The sequence below is a fragment of the Mastigoproctus giganteus genome, chromosome 9 (assembly GCF_048544385.1).
Source record: "Mastigoproctus giganteus isolate SK-2022 chromosome 9, ASM4854438v1, whole genome shotgun sequence".
NCBI classification, from domain to species: Eukaryota; Metazoa; Arthropoda; class Arachnida; order Uropygi; family Thelyphonidae; genus Mastigoproctus; species Mastigoproctus giganteus.
In genome coordinates, this window is record NC_143583.1 from 71,016,737 (window position 1) to 71,033,769 (window position 17,033).

General features: G+C 37.6%; 1 protein-coding gene across 3 annotated transcripts in view; it reads left to right on the forward strand.

Moving 5' to 3' along the window:
* Positions 1-17,033, forward strand: part of whd (carnitine O-palmitoyltransferase whd) — a 333,289-nt gene that overhangs the window by 246,283 nt on the left and 69,973 nt on the right. For all 3 annotated transcript variants that reach the window (XM_090381653.1, XM_090381652.1, XM_090381654.1), the window contains one exon: positions 1,855-1,939. In XM_090381653.1, coding sequence (XP_090237779.1) covers positions 1,855-1,939 — 85 coding nt within the window. The remainder of the gene's footprint in view (positions 1-1,854; positions 1,940-17,033) is intronic.

Here is a 17,033-nt window from a genome sequence, read left to right on the forward strand (position 1 = left end):
TGTAAATTGACTGAAGTGCAGTTTTCATGCCTTACAGAAATAGCCAAATTTCCTTGAGCACTAGGAAATGTTAAATGCTAGATTATTCTCATCACCTGGTGTAAAGTCATTACTTTGTTTAATAAAAAAAAGTAAAAAAGTAAAGTGTAGCCATTATCAACCCACTGCAGGATGGAAGCCTCCTCAACAATTCATGCTGAGGGAAATGGACCATAATCTACCACGCTGGTCCAGTTCGGGTTGGCAGATCGACCGTATTCAGCAGTCAGGGGCTTGAACCCTGGTCTACTCAAAGAGAGTGTGCTACTGCACTCCCGCTCCTGCCCACTCGGCTCCTCCGAGTGGGCAGGAGCGGGAGCATCACCAAAAAATACTTTGTTTAATATAGGTAGTTTTCGACTTTACGAGTTAATTCATTCCTAGTGCGCACTCTTAAAGCGGGAATTAAATCCCATAGATATAATGTTAAAAATAGGGGTTACGTTCTCAACAATGAAATTAGTTTGTTTAAACAGTGATTGATTTATCCAAAGAAATTAAAACGTAGCCTCTAAAATCAAGCAAATTATAATAATAAAGAAATTATTTATGACTTTATTTATGAAGAAATTATTTATTAAGAAATTATTTATGAAGAATATTATTCTTCATCATCGACTAAATGCACACTTGTTGATCACTTATTATTGGCTCGACACTCGTTGATTTGTTGCCCAAGGAGTCGTCTTCTTCAGAAATGCTTCAAGAGACATTTATTTCCAAGATAATCTTCTATTTTCTTTATAAATTTCAATAGATGCATAAACATTTTTTTACAGAACACACAAATTGCAACTAACACGATTTGCATGGAGTAACAAGTTTACGAAGCTTTAAAAAAAAAAAAAAAAAAAAGGAATGAAGAGAAGATTCTGAAAATTTGTTTTTTATATGATTGAAGATTTCAGTAAAGAGAAAACACATTTCACCATAATAATGCAAAAAAAAACACACACAATTCCAGCTATCGGTATTTTCGCAAATGCAATAACATCGAGTTTACTACCCGTTTAGAATTGCTTGCAGTAACAGAAAAGCCCAATAAACCGGAAAGTGCAAATTGTTTTTATTGTTTTATGGTTGTGACCTCCGGAAATGTGCTTTAGAAAAATATCACAAAGGCATTCAAAACTGGTTCTTATAACAGAATATATGATAACGATGAAAGTGTAGTGCATTTCAGTGATTTGAATTGGTAACTAATACAATTTGCACTATAAAAGCAACCTTTTAGAGAGTTATATAGCGAAAATTTCAATTTCTGAGGTCGTGGAACGAATTACCAAAAAATATGTGTTATTGGGTTCACATTACGATATTTTTACAATACCTCCATTTATCCCTACAGATGCAAAATATGTTTCCATATTTTTTTCAGTTTGTACCGGCTGGTAAAAACGTAAAGTCGAATTTGCGTAAGTTGGTGAGTTCCTATATATGGTTTTTAAAACATCTGTCACGATTAGGTACATTCACTACTTGGCATATAAACATTCTTGAGTACAAACTTTGTTAATGATCAGAGAAATTGATTTTATTAAATCTTTTTCACTCAGGAATGTGATCTCAGATATGTGGTTCCCCGTGTGAGATAGTCTGAATTTTTTTCATCCTGCAAAGATACAAATCAGTTCTGTGAACACAAGTTTCTGCAGACATCAGCCAGCTGTGATTCTCCTTCATTTTTGGGGAGAGACTCTACCATATGGGTCATTCAGATGGATATGGTAGTATAATTTTAAAAAATAAATGTTAATGCTTCATTAATTTATGTGATAATTAGCTGATACAAAAAGGAACTTTTCCATTTTATAGTTACTCTGATAGTGGTGATACTCAAGGGGTAATTGAAGAAGAGCCGCCATCTCCCATTAGACTAAAGTGGGATCTCTCACCAAAAGTAAGAAATATTTTTGATTATGTATATTTTTTATAAATTTTCAGTGGTTGGGTAAAATGAAAATTTTGAAGTTTTAATTTAAATTTTGAAAGAATATAATCTATTTTGTAATAAATTATTACTAAAAAAATAGCTAATGATAGATATATTACTACTATGATTGTTAGGTATTTTTTTTTATCTATCTTCTTTATTTAATTTACATTTACATAGTACCTTCTTTATTTAATATTTAGTCCTCAATAAACATCTCTGACCTGTGTACCACTCTGGGTTGGTTGGTTGTTAATATTATATCCAATTCACTGACTAATAAACTAATATTTATTTATTTATTTTTATTTCTATTTGGTTGGCAGAATAATCCATACCCACATCTTTACCTTCGGATGGATCAAAATATCTCTATAAAATGAAGAATTTCGCTTCCACAGATAGGGTTATATAGAAGTGTTAAAAATTGCTGCTTTGAGGCTGTTCCCCCCCCCCCACCCCCCTGAGTTTTTATAAACCTGATTGCCACATCATCTTTCACCCATTAGTATTTACCAAAGAACAACGATAAGATAAATATAAAAAAGTAGTTATTAAAACTACAATAAATAGGATTACATACATTGAGTTTTTGTTATTTAAATAGGAACCCTTGAAACATTACTGTAATCTTTTATGTGTTGAATGTTTTAAATTTTAAAGGGAGATTCAATTTTTCATCTCTTTTTTAGTTTAGACTGCAACAAGGTGTCATAATTTGGTATTACAAAAGCGTTTTTACCTTTGTAAACTTCAGTAGTCATTCTGTATCAAAGTTATTTTATCTTTTATTTAATTTTAGTTAATTCATCATATGAACCATTCACTTAAAATATGATAACTAGAAATATTCACGTAGCAGTATTATAATCTTCCACAGTTGCAATTTTTTGAATACTCCATGATTTTTTTAAAAAAATGCTGTCATGATGAATAATTATATATTCTTAAGTGTATAGAATAGTTAATGAATGGGAGCATTAAAAATGAGATTTTAAAGGATGACATTCCTCTTTTGATATAAAATTGACTGCATGCACTATGAGATTAATACATAAAAAAAGAGCATAGCTCCTTTAGTATAGCATTAATAGTATTAGCAGTGGCAAATGATGCAAGAAAGCAAGCTTATATAGCATCGGCAAAAAAAACCACACCTATTCATTCCCTCGAATAGTTTGTCTAGTTCTTCCTTGAATTTATTTAAGCTACCAACTTCCACAACAAGATATGGATGTTTGTGTGAGCAATCAAGCACCCACTGGCTAAGGCAAACTTCTGCCCATCTATTGTTGTTTGTTATTTTCGTTTTTTTAGGAGCATTAGCAACTAAGGCCATATTGCTCCAGGAATATGCGGTGGTCATTCCCTCGACCTTTCTGCGTCCTCCGTATTTGGTGGTGTGACAGCTTCGAACCCCGATCTAATCAAGAAGCGTGTGCTCCTTCCCACCTGGCTACAGAGGCGCCCTCCATCTATTGTGCAATGGTCCTGACTCAGTATAAATTTGTACCCCTTCATGTGTGTGGTCAGAGCAAGAGGAAGAATCCCATTAACATTGAGCTTTCTCAATCCATTCAAAGCCTTAAACCTCTCAATCAGATCATCTTGCATGTGCCTAGTCACCAGATGCTGCAATTTGCAAAACTGAAGCCTTTCTTGGTATGAGCATTGCTTTGTTCCCCTCACCAATCTTGTTGTCCTTCCTCTTGTGCTTGTTCCAGCAGCTCTACATCTCTCCTAAAATGAAGCATCCCGACCGGTATGAGCCGACCGGGCTAGCCGAGTGGGTAAAGTACCTGCCCGGCAACCCAAAGGTCGCGGGTTCGATTCCCGCCTCGGGCTTGGATCAGAGTACTGCAAAAACCTTGGGAGGTGCAATATGGCCACAGAAGCCGATGCGCCAACAACTACCAAATCAAAAATCAACCCGACCGGTATGAAGTACTCAAGATGTGGCCTAACCATTGCTTTATATAATGGGATAATCACTTCCTTAACCCTGTAAGAAAAATTACAGTATATCATTGACAAAACCGCATGTGCTGTCCTGGCAGCCTGTCTGTATTGTGCAGAGAACTTCATATCTGACTGTATGATTATCCCCAGGTCTTTCTAACTCTGGGGTTACAGTTACCCATATGCAGTACTTTGCATTTATCAATGTCAACTTCAATCGCCATTTCTCAGCCCATCTGCCCAACTTTTCTAGATGCCTTTGCAGTACTATACTGTCATTAACCACCCTGCCAACATTTGTATCATCTGAAAACTTGGAAATTAAGCCTGATGTGCCTTCATCAATATTATTGATAAATATAGAAAACAATAATGGGGCCAGTGCCAAACCCTGAGGGACTCAACTAATAGCATTAGTCCACAAAGAACAATGTCCATTGATTACCACTATCTTCTACCACTCAACCACCCCTTTATCCATAACAGCAACTTGTCGTTAATGCTAAATTACTCCAATTTTTGCAGTAGTCTTCCATGTGCAATAGTATCAAAAGCTTTCCTGAAATCCAAGTATATGAATATCAAAATTAGTGTTTGCATCCAGTTCTTTTGGGACCACATAGTACTAACCAATCAGATTGGTCAAACAAGATTTCCCTCTAACAAACCCTTGTGTTTAAAATATAATTGCAGCCATGTGTAGATGATCCTTGTGCCTCCATTTAACCAGTGCCTCCATTATTTTCCCCAGAACAGAATTAAACTTACAAGTCTGTAATTACTCGTGTCACCCTTTGATCTCCCTTTGTGAATTGGGGATACATTCACACATCTCCAGTCTTCAGGGACCTCCCCTGAATCCAAGGAGCTCTCATAATTTTATCTAAGTGTTTGCTTACTTCCTTTGTTGCCTTCCTTAATATAATTGGATAGATTCCATCCACCTCAGGTGCCTTTCTTATGTTTAACTTTGGCAATTTCTCTTCCACCTTCCTCTCAGTTATTACAAAATCATTTAGCTCCCTGTGAGAGCTTGACAAACTTCTATCGTCCCCTTCCCTGAAGAATTTCTCATGTGTGAATGTAGATGCAATATACCTATTTAGGTTACACAGATGCCTATGGTAGATATAAACTAGTCTGTAATCAAGTCACAAAGGAGGTCAGGCAAGCAAAGGCTGATTACAAGAAATCTTTGGCAAAGGATGCAAAGAAAAACAGAAAAGACTTCTTTACTTATGTAAACACTAGACGGAAGGGATGAAGCAAATTGGTTCCCTCGATATTAAAGGTTTGACTGTTGATGATCCTGCTCAGGTTGCTGAATTAGTTAGCATGTACACATTACAATATTAAAAATAAATTTTCTGTTTAGACTCCGGGACGACCAAATGGTCAGAGCAGTTCACAAGATAGACAGAATACAAGAAACAGCACTGTATTCAGCAGTCACAGGCTTGAACCCCGGTCACTCAAGGCACGTGTACTTATGCACCTGCACACCTGACCACTAGGCTACAGTGATCTTAATTAAGCTATATACATAAGCATAAATGCCATGCACTTTTCTTCTCTGCCATGCGTTTCATCAGTTTATTTGACATCCATTTAGGCCTATACCTTGAAGAGTACAGTGGACCCCCCCCCCCCCCCCCCCTTTATGATTGGTTGACTGTACGATCAAATCACTTTACGATGTACTCTCCATAATAAAATACCATTCACTATATGATATGTAGTAAGCGCTGATCATTATAATCATGTTTGTGAATTGAATTTTAATTCTGTTAAACAGCGATTCCAATAAGTGAAAATAGGAAGAATTATTATCCACAGGCTATAAAAGTAAAGATATATATATATATATAGCACATATTTACACTTTATTACCTTACCAATTAACAGAATTAAACGATACGTGAAAATCAAAAGAATATTCTCCACAGGTTAGCAAAATAACAATAAATATATGCTTATGTACATAGCTTAATTAATACTGTAATGTGTACATGCTAACTAATTGTTATTTCTGTTCACTGACTTTTTTTTTTTGGGTTGTAAAATTTAAAATAGAAAAAAATAAATAAATAAGCAATCAGTAATAAAGAAAACAGCATACATAATTGCAACTAACACGATACATGAAAGTGAGATACAGAGTAACAAGTTTACGAAGCTTAAAATAAGGACTGAAGAGAAGATTCTGAAATTTTATTTATGTTATTTATATGATTGAAAATTTCATGGAATGGGCACCACAGTTTATCATTATATTAGCAGCAGTAGTAGTAATGGAGCCGTGATGCAAGAAAGCAAGCATATGAGCTTATGTAGTATCAGCCAAAAAAAAAAATCGCACCATTCCCTCCAAATGCCTGTCCAGTTCCTCCTTAAATTTACTTAACCTATTAACTTCCACAAATACAAATGGTTTGTTTGTTTGTTTGTTTGTTATTTGGTTTTTAGGAGCATTAGCAACTAAGGCCATATTGCTCCGGGATATGCGGTGGTCATTCCCTGACCTTTCCGCATTCTCCGTATTTGGTGGTGACGGGCTCGAACCCCGGTCTAATCAAGAAGCATGTGCTATGCACTGCTGCTCCTTCCCACCTGGTTACGGAGGCGCCGCAAAAATACAAATGGAAGTTTGTTCCAGCAATTAACCAGCCGCTGGCTAAAGGCAAATTTCTGCACATCTATTCTACCTCTATCTTTTTTTTATTTGAATTTATGCCCCCTTAGATTCGTAATCTGAACAAGTGGAAGGATCCCATCAGAATTCAGCGTGCTCAACCCATTCAAGGCCTTATACACCTCAATCAGATCACTGCACAGGTGCCTAGTCTCCAGCCACTGCAGTTTGCAGAACTTAAGCCTCTCTTGGTAAGAGGATCCCTTCATTCCCTTCACCAATCTTGTTGCCCTTCTCTGTACACGTTCAAGAAAATCTACATCCTTCCTAAAATGAGGCCTCCAGACCTGTACACAGTACTCAAGGCGTGGCCTGACCCTTGCCTTATACAGAGGGACAATCACCTCCTTTTCCCTGCTAGCAAAATTCCTATATATCATTGACAAAACCCCATGACCTGCCCTGGCAGCCTGTCTGCACTGCTCAGAAAACTTCATATCTGACTGCACAATTACTCCCAGGTCTTTTTCATTTTCTACCACCTTAAGTGTAGTACCACGCAGATGGTACTTTCCTCTGGGGTTACTTCTACCCATATGTAGCACTTTGCATTTGTCAATGTTAAAAACTTCAGTTGCCACTTCTCAGCCCAGCTGCCCAATTTTTCTAGATCCTGTTGCAGTAGCACACTGCCATTACTGTCATTAACAACCCTACCAACCTTTGTATCATCTGCAAACATTGACATTATATCAGGTTTAACTTCATCAATATCATTGATAAATACAGAAAACAACAGTGGACTCAACACCGAACCCTGGAGGACTCCAATAATAACATTAGTCCACGAAGAGCAGTGTCCATTGATTACCACTCTGTCTTCTCCCACTCAACCACCCTTTTATCCATTGTAGGAACTTACCCTTAATACCATACTGCTCCAATTTGTAAAATAGTCTTCCATGCACAACAGTGTCAAAAGCTTTCTTGAAATCCAAGTATATGATATTAAAATTACTTTATTGCCCATTTATAATAGATTGCACTAACAGAAAAGCCCAATAAATTGGGCTTTTCTGCAAATGAAACTGCAAATAGTTTTTTTATTATTTTATGGTAGTAACCTCCAGAAATATGCTTTAGAAAAATATCACAAAGGTGTTCAAAATTGATTCTTATCACTGAACATATGATAACAATGAAAGTGCCATGCATTTTAATGATTTGAATTGGTATTTTGAAATCAAAGTGGCTGGTTCTACCAATCAGTGATCACATCAACTGGCATCTACTTATTTCACTTTAACATTGGCTTACGATTTTCTCCGACTGTACCACTCAGCCAATAGCAGCATTTGTAAATGTGTTGGCTGCATGTTTTGTTTTTGTAACCTTTAGTTGAAGTGATTTTTTGTGTTGCACTTATTTGACATAAATTTACTGTATTGATTTTGTGTATATATAACATTGTGAAAACTGATAAATCACCTTTTAGAGAGATAAATATCTGAGTTAAATAGCGCAAATTTCATCTTCCCAAGTCTTGGAACAAATTACCGAAAAACAGTGTATTATTGGATTCACATTGCGATATTTTCACAATACGATGGTATCTCTGGAATGGATTAATATCATAAAGCGGAGGTCCACTGTATTCTCAGTTGTTATGAAAAGCTTAGTAGCTGCTGTGATTAATTCCTTGAACACTTCCCATTTGGAATTTGCTGATGGTAACATCATTAGTTGGTCCCACTGTATAAAATTTAAAACTATCTGAGACCAATGTAGTCACCTTTACAAAAGCAAAAACCATTCCCTTTACCCCTGATGGTAGTTACATTTTTAAGCAAATCCCACATCAGTACACTGTGATCACTGCCACCTAGTGATTCCTTTATCTGCAGATTCTTAATGAATAATCACTGCTGATAATCAGATCAAGCGGATTACTCCCTCTTGTTTCCTCTCTAACATATTTATAATAAATCCACAAAAGTCTTGCTAATCTGTGAATGACCAACTCACATGTTCCAGTCAATATCTGGAAAGTTAAAATCCCCCATTATAAGACATTCTGATTTACTGGCCCACTCTGTTTCTCTCTACAGATGTTCATTGTACTCATCATATTTGTACTCATTCGACACTCCACTGTTTGAATGCAAGTAACTACACAGGGACCATGTGCCAGCAGCTTATTGTAGTTCATAGATTTATCCATTGCATCATTTTGGCAGGAGATCTTCAAACCCACAGAACCAACTTTTCATCTTCCTCATTTATTCATTCAACTGCCGTTTTCTGGAACAACCCTCCTTCATATGTGTTTCCTGAAAATTACAGTCTGCAGAAGTTCAAGTCCAATGTCAACAAATATCTTCTTTCATCTTCTCAACCTCCAACCCAAGCACAGTACTAAGTACTATAGGTTCTAATACCTCTCGTGTTTGGGGTTCACATAAAAAAAAAAAAAAAAAAGATTAAAGTTATAATGTTTATAATATCTTATAATGTTATTTGTAAGAAATTATACTACTTATAATGATATAGAACATGAAAAATAGGTTTGCTTTTGCTCCAAAGAATGTTAGTGACAAGTCATGTTCAAAACAAATGATTCCTTCCCAAATGTGTTGCAGCTATCAACAAAATCTCTGTCTTCAAGACTTATAAATAGTCATGAAATAATTGAGCCTGACAATTAATATACAGAGACTTTACTGGAAAAGGGCATCGAGGACCTATATAAAACTTGAAATTCTCAGAAAGCACTCTGTTTCAAGATGATCCCTGTGCTGATGTCACTGTCTGTCAACTCTATATCAGTCATTGCAACAAAGTTCCTTTTAGGGTGGGAAGGATGTGATGCTTAATATTTCAGAAGAGAATCTAGCAGAAAACACTACTGAGCTTGAAAGTGGGCAGGGTCCCAGGTATAGATGATGTTTATACTGTCATATTTAAAGATGTTCTATAGGATTCCCCCCAAATTGTTAATTATGATATTGTTTTAAGATTACGTGATAATCCCCTTGAATTGGAGAAATGCTAATATCTTGCCAGTACATAAAATGTGTGGTGGGGGAGGGGGTGCTATGCATCAGTTGATTAACTACAGACTGTTTAGCTTAACTTTAGTGTCAGGGAAGGTCATAGAGTCTATAGTTAAAAATGCATTATAAGATCATCTTCAGAAGTATAATATCCTAAATGGATAACAACATGGACTTGCAAAGGGAAAATATTGTTTGAAAAACCTAATAAATTACTGTGATGTGGTTTCATGGGAGATGGATGCAAGAACAGTTATGCCATTATATGAGATATTTGGACTTTGTTCCACATTTATGCATTTGAAACTTGAGTTTGTATTTCACGTAGTTCCACATGAGAGGTTGTCATATAACTGGTATCTGTTGGAGTCATGGACAAGATTCTAAGGTGGAATGAGGAATGGCTGAAACAATACAAGGCAATGGATTGTTAGAAATGGTCATTCTTCAGAGTGGGCCAGGGTTACAAGTGGGATTCCTCAGTGTCTAGTGCTAGAACCACTTTTCCTGATTTTGAATGATATAGAAGAGAGAATAAAGGTTATGATACTGAAATTTAAAAATGATATAAATGTCAAAAGGGTGGTTAACAGTGCAAATAACTTTTGGAATGATTTCGACAGGTGTACTGGTTGGTCAAAGAAATGGCAGCTACATTTTAATGCTGCTAATGTAAGCTCTACATTTTGGAAACAGTAACCTAAGATTAATTTATATATCAGATGTGAAGGTTAACATGCAGTGTAAACAGATGGCCAGTGGGATGCGTGATGTGTTGTTAGTGATTTACCATACTTTTACATCAGGGGAAAAGGAGGTTATAGTTCCATTATACAAGTCAATCATGTGACCACATTTGGAATACTGGTTCAGGTTTGGAAAAGTGATATCGAGCTTCTTGAAAGAGTTCAAAGATGAATGACACATCTAGTATGAATAGCAAAGGAGTAATTATATGAGATGCTTTGAAGGTGCAGGCTACAGAAAAAAACATCTTGCAGGAGATTTAATTGAGGTGTATTAGGTTGACCTGGGGGGGGGAGTAAATATTGAATGATGGTCGAATTTTCACATTTAAATAGGACATAATTTTGCTTCTACAAGAATGGGGTACACTTAAACAGAAATGGTGCAAGAATATTTGCTGATGCTGTCGAGGTGCTGTTAGGTGGGTCAGAAAACTGCTAGCTTGGGAGCATACAAAGACTAAAAGGTTAGGCACCTCCGTAGCCAGGTGGTCAGGAGCAGCAGTGCGTAGCACATGCTTCTTGATTAGACCAGGGTTTGAGCCCGTGACCACCAAATACGGAGGATGCGGAAAGGTCAGGGAATGACCACCGCATATCCCCACAGCAATATGGTCTTAGTTGCTAATGCTCCTAAAAACCAAATAACAACAACAACAACTAAAAGATTAACAGTGGCCACAGGCAGTGGCAAAATTGATTCTTTCACTGCTTCTATTAGAATGAGCAGCAGCTTGGAAAGCAAGGCAATGGAAATTTACAGGACTGTTGGGAGTCATAGTGGAACAAATAAATACGTGGGCTGTGTTAGCGTAACTAAGAGTAGAAACAAGCATGTATACTTGCATGTACACCACGCTAGGAGTATAGTTAATAAATTTGATGAGCTTGAAGTGCTAGTCAAGACATCAAAGGCAGATATTGTTGGGATATCACAGACGTGGTGTCACACAGAGATAAGCAGCACAGAATTGAAATTTGGAGAATACAATGTGTACTGAAAGGATAGACAGGACAGGAAGGGAGGAGGGGTTATGCTGTTAGTTAAGAAACACATAAAATCTATGGTAGTGCATCCAATGCGATGTTGAGTCTGTTTGGTGTGACATAAGCACTGGGAAAGAAAAAATGAGAGTAGGTGTGTGTTATAGACTTAATGAATCTGATGAGTATAATTAGCAATTGTGCAGAGAAATAGAGCGGACAAGTAAATCAATGTCTTATAATGGGGGATTTTAACTTTCCAGATATTGACTGGAATTTGTCTGTTGGTCACTCCCACACTAGCAAGACTTTTCTGGATTTATTGGATGACTGTTTTCTACAACAGCATGTTTGAGAGGTAAAAGAGGGAGTTATACTCTTGATCTGATTGTCAGCAGTGATTATTCATGCATTAAAAATTTGCAGATAAAGAAAGGAACCACTGGGTGACAGTGATCACAATTTAGTGATATGGGAATTACTTAAAGATGTAACTACCATCAAGGCTAAAGGAAAGGGCTTTTGTTTTCTTAAAGGTAACTACAGGGGTCTCAGACAGTTTTTAAATTCTGTACAGTGGGATCAACTGATGATGGTACCAATGTTGAATTCTAAATGGGAAATCTTCAGGGACTTAATCTTGGAGGCTACTAGGCTTTTCATTCCAACTAAGAAATACTCATTAATGAATTAATGAGGCTCATGGCAGAGAAGAAAAATGTATGGGATGCATATAAATTATCAGGTAACACAGAAGCCTATGGCAGATATAAGCTTGTCTGTAATCAAGTTACAAAGGAAGTTAAGCAGGTGAAGGCAGATTATGAGAAATCTTTGGCAAAGGATGCAAAGAAAAACAGCAAAGAGTTCTTATGATGTAAACTCTAGAAGGAAAGGGATGAATCATATTGGACAACTTAACATAGATGAGTTGACTATTGATGATCATACTCAGGTAGCTGATAAACTGAATGAGTATTTTGCATGTACATTCACACACGAGGAGTTATTAATTAAGGGGAATGCCAGAAGTTTATCAAACTCTAACAGGGAGCTAAGTGATTTTGTAATAACAGAGCAAAGTGGAGGAGAAATTGTTGAAGTTAAACACAAGGAAGGCACTTGGGGGTGGAAGGGATCTATCCAGTTATATTAAAGGAGGCAGCAAAGGAAGTAAGCAAACCCTTAGCCATAATTATGAGAGTTTTCTTGGACCCAGGGAGGTTCCCATAGACTGGAGGTGTGCAAATGTATCACCAATTCACAGAGGGGGTGCAGAGGGTGACATAAATAATTATAGACCTGTTAGTTTAACTTGTATTCCAGGGAAAATAATGGAGTCACTGGTTAAAGAAGCATTGCAGGATCATCTAGACAAGACTGCAGTAATAGTAAAGACACAGCATGGGTTTGTTAAAGGGAGGTTTTGTCTGGCCAATTTGATTGGATACTATGATGTCAATAAAGGAACCGAATATCAAAAATAATTTTGATATCATATACTTGAATTTCAGGAAAGCTTTTAGCATTAGCATTAGTAGAGGCATATGATGCAAGAAAGCAAGCTTATTCAGCATCAGCCAAAAAAAAAACACAACCACTACTCCCATTTCACCCCTCCGTTCGTTCGAAATACCTGTCCAGCTGAGCCTTAAATTTGTTTAGGCTATCAACTTCAACAACAAGTGATGGAAGTCTATTCCACAAACCAACTGCCCGCTGGCTAAAGGCAAATTTCCACACATCTATCCAACATCCGTCCTTCCTCAATTTGAATTTATGCCCTCTCAGGCGATTATTCTGAGCAAGAGGAAGAATCCCATCGGCATTGAGCATGCTCAAGCCATTCAAAGCCTTATACACCTCTATCAGATCACCTCGCCGATGCCTAGTCACCAGACTCTGTAATTTGCAAAACTTAAGCCTTTCTTCGTAAGAGCAACCGTTTGTTCCATTCACTAATCTTGTTGCACTTCTCTGTACTCGTTCCAGCAGCTCTACATCCTTCTTGAAATGAGGCCTCCAGACCTGTATACAGTACTCAAGGTGTGGCCTGACCAATGCCTTATACAAGGGAATAATCACATCCCTATCCCTGCTAGAAAAATTCCTGTATATCATTGACAAGACACCATGAGCTACTCTTGCACTCTTCTGCACTGCTCAGAGAACTTCATATCTGCCTGCACAATTACCCCCAGGTCCTTTTCATTCTCTACCACTGTCAGCGTAGTACCACAGAGTTGATACGTTGATCTGGGGTTACTGTTTCCCATATGTAGTACTTTACATTTGTCAATGTTAAACTTCATTTGCCACCTCTCAGCCCATCTGCTCAACCTGTCCAGATCCTGTTGCAGCAGCATAGCATCAGTAGTGTCCTTAACAACCCTGCCAACCTTTGTATCGTCTGCAAACTTGGACATTAAGCTTGATATACCATCATCAATATCATTTATAAATACAGAAAACAACAATGGACCCAACACTGAATCCACTAATAACATTAGTCCACGTTGAGCAGTGTCCATTGATTACCACTCTCTGTCTTCTGCCACTCAACCATCCCTTTATCCATAGCAGCAATTTGCCTCCAATGCCACACTGCTCCAATTTGTGCAGCAGTCTTCCATGCGCAACAGTATCAAAAGCCTTTCTAAGATCCAAATATATAATATCAAAGTTATTCCCTGCATTCAGTTCTTTTGTGACTACATCATAGTATCCAATCAAATTGGTCAGACAAGACCTGCCCTTAACAGAACCATGCTGTGTCTGAGCTATAACTGAATTCTTGTCTAGATGATCCTGCAGTGCTTCTTTAACCAGTGCCTCCATTAATTTTCCTGGAACCGAAGTTAAACTAACAGGTCTGTAATTACTTGTGTCAGCGTTTGATCCTCCTTTGTGAATTGCTGTTACATTTGCACATCTCCAGTCTATGATTACCTCCCCTGAGTCCAAAGAAGCTCTCATAATTATGGCTAGGGGTTTGCTTACTTCCTTTGCTGCCTCCTTTAATATAACTGGATAGATCCCATCCACCCCGGGTGCCTTTTTTATGTTTCTCCTCAACAATTTCTCCTCCACTTTCCTCTCAGTTATTAGAAAATCATCTAGCTCACTGCCAATGTTTACTTCACCTACGACATTCCCCTTCCTGAATAACTCCTCATGTGTGAATGTAGATGCAAAATACTTGTTTAGATTGTTAGCCACCTGAGCAGGATCCTCAACTGTTGAACCATCAACATCCAGTGGACCAATCTGATTCATCCCTTTCCTTCTTGAGTTTAAATAGGTAAAGAACTCTTTTCTGTTTTTCTTTGCATCCTTTGCCAAGGATTTCTCATAATCTGCCTTTGCCTGCCTAATCTCCTTTGTGACTTGGTTACAGACCAACTTATATCTATCATAGGCTTCCTTGTCACCCATTAATTTCTATGTATCCCATGCATTTTTCTTCTCTGCCATATGTCTCATTAGTTCATCTGACAACCATTTAGGCCTGAACCTTGAACAATATTTCTTGGTTGGTATGTAAAGCCTGGTAGCTTCCAAGATTAGTTCCTTGAATGCTTCCCATTTTGAATTTGCTGTTGGTAACATGATCAGTTGGTCCCACTGTATAGAATTTAAATACTGTCTCAGACCATCATAGTCGCCTTTACGAAAGCAAAAACCCTTCCCTTTACCTCTGATGGTAGTTGCCTCCTTGAGTAAATCCCACTTCAGCACACTGTGATCACTGTCACCTAGTGGTTCCTTTATCTGCAGATTCTTAATGCATGAAGAATCACTACTGATAATCAGATCAAGAGTATTACTCCCTCTAGTTTCCTCCTGAACATGCTGGTGTAGAAAACAATCATCCAATAAATCCACAAAAGCCTTGCTAGTGTGTGGGTGACCAACCCACAAATTCCAGTCAATATCTGGGAAATTGAAATCCTCCCTTATAAGACTCTCTGATTTACTGGCCCATTCTATTTCCCTGTACAGTATCTTATTATACTCTTTTGATACTGTCGCACATGGAAGACTGCTATACAAATTGGAGAGGTATGGCATTAAGGGTAAATTGCTTCAATGGATAAAAGGTGGTTGAGCGGGAGATGACAGAGAGTGGTAATCAATAGACATTGCTCTTCGTGGAGAAATGTTATTAGTGGAGTTCCCCTAGGTTTGGTGCTGGGCCCATTGTTGTTTTGTGTATTTATCAGTGATATTGATGAAGGTATATCAGGATTAATGGCCAAGTTTGCAGATTATACAAAGGTTTGCAGGGTTGTTGATGACAGTGTGCTACTCCAACTGGATCTAGATAAGTTGGGAAAATGGGCTGAGAAGTGACAACTGAAGTTTAACATTGACAAATGCAAAGTACTGCATATGGGTGGCAATAACCCAAGAGAAACATACTGTGTGGTACTACACTGAGGGAAGTGGAAAGTGAAAAAGACCTGGGGGTAATTGTGCAGTCAAATATGAGGTTTGCTGAATAGTGCAGATGGGCTGCCTGGGCAGATCAGATATATCATGGTCAATGATATATAGGAATTTTCTTAGTAGGGAAAGGGAGGTGATTATCCTGTTGTATAAGGCAGTGGTTAGGCCACACCTGGAGTACTGTGTACAGGTCTGGAGGCCTCATTTTAGGAAGGATGTAGAGTTGCTAGAATGAGTAAAAACAAGGGCAACAAGATTGGTGAAGGGAACAAAGGGATGCTCTTACCAAGGAAAGCTTAAGTTCTGCAAATTGCAGCGCCTGGAGAGTAGGCACCTGCGAGGTGATCAGATTGAGGTGTATAAGGCCTTGAATGGGTTGAGCAAGCTAAATGTTGATGGGATTTTTCCTCTTGCTCAGATTAAGAACCTGAGGGGGCATAGATTCAGATTAAGGAAAGGCAATTGTAGAATAGATGTGTGGGAACTTTCCTTTAGCCAGCAGATCTTCCAACAAAAGATGGAAGATCTTTTGTTGTTGAAGTTGGGAGCTTAAATAAATTTTAGGCTGAGCTTGACAGGCATTTGGAACGAATGGAGGGGTGAAATGGGAAGTCTTTTTTTTTTTTTTTTTTGCTGATGCTGCTTAAGCTTGCTTTCTTGTTAATGCTAATAATACCCAGGTGGCATAAATATAAACTTTGGAGAAAAACTAATAGACCAAACTTTGGGAAATTTATATTTGGTAGTTTGTCAACTATTGGAATAAACGGGATTCTAGGGTGATTGAGCCTGCTGATAAAGTTTAAAGGCATCTAGATAAGTACCATCTGGCAATGTACAAGAGTATGATAAAAGGGATATGGGTTGTTTTATAACTTTTTTGTTAATGCAGGAAATCTTGCATCCTTTCATCTTATGTCCTCTACTAATACTAACTCACATGTGTACAAAGCATGATCCCAGCTGATTTGATTGGGTCAAAAAATCAGCTGTATATTGATCTTGACAAGATCTGAATTAACGTGAATAGGGTGATTGTGCATACCAGAAGAAATCTGCAGGGAAGTGTGCAGACACCTTCAGTTTTAAAATAAGCAAAGGAAGACCACTTGGTTTGTTTAGTATAATTGTTAATTTTATTAATCTTTAGTTATTTTTTTTCTCTCTTACCAGTGAAAGTATACCTCCCTCATTCATTTTACTGATCCCTTTCAGTCTTTACACATTGTCCCCACATC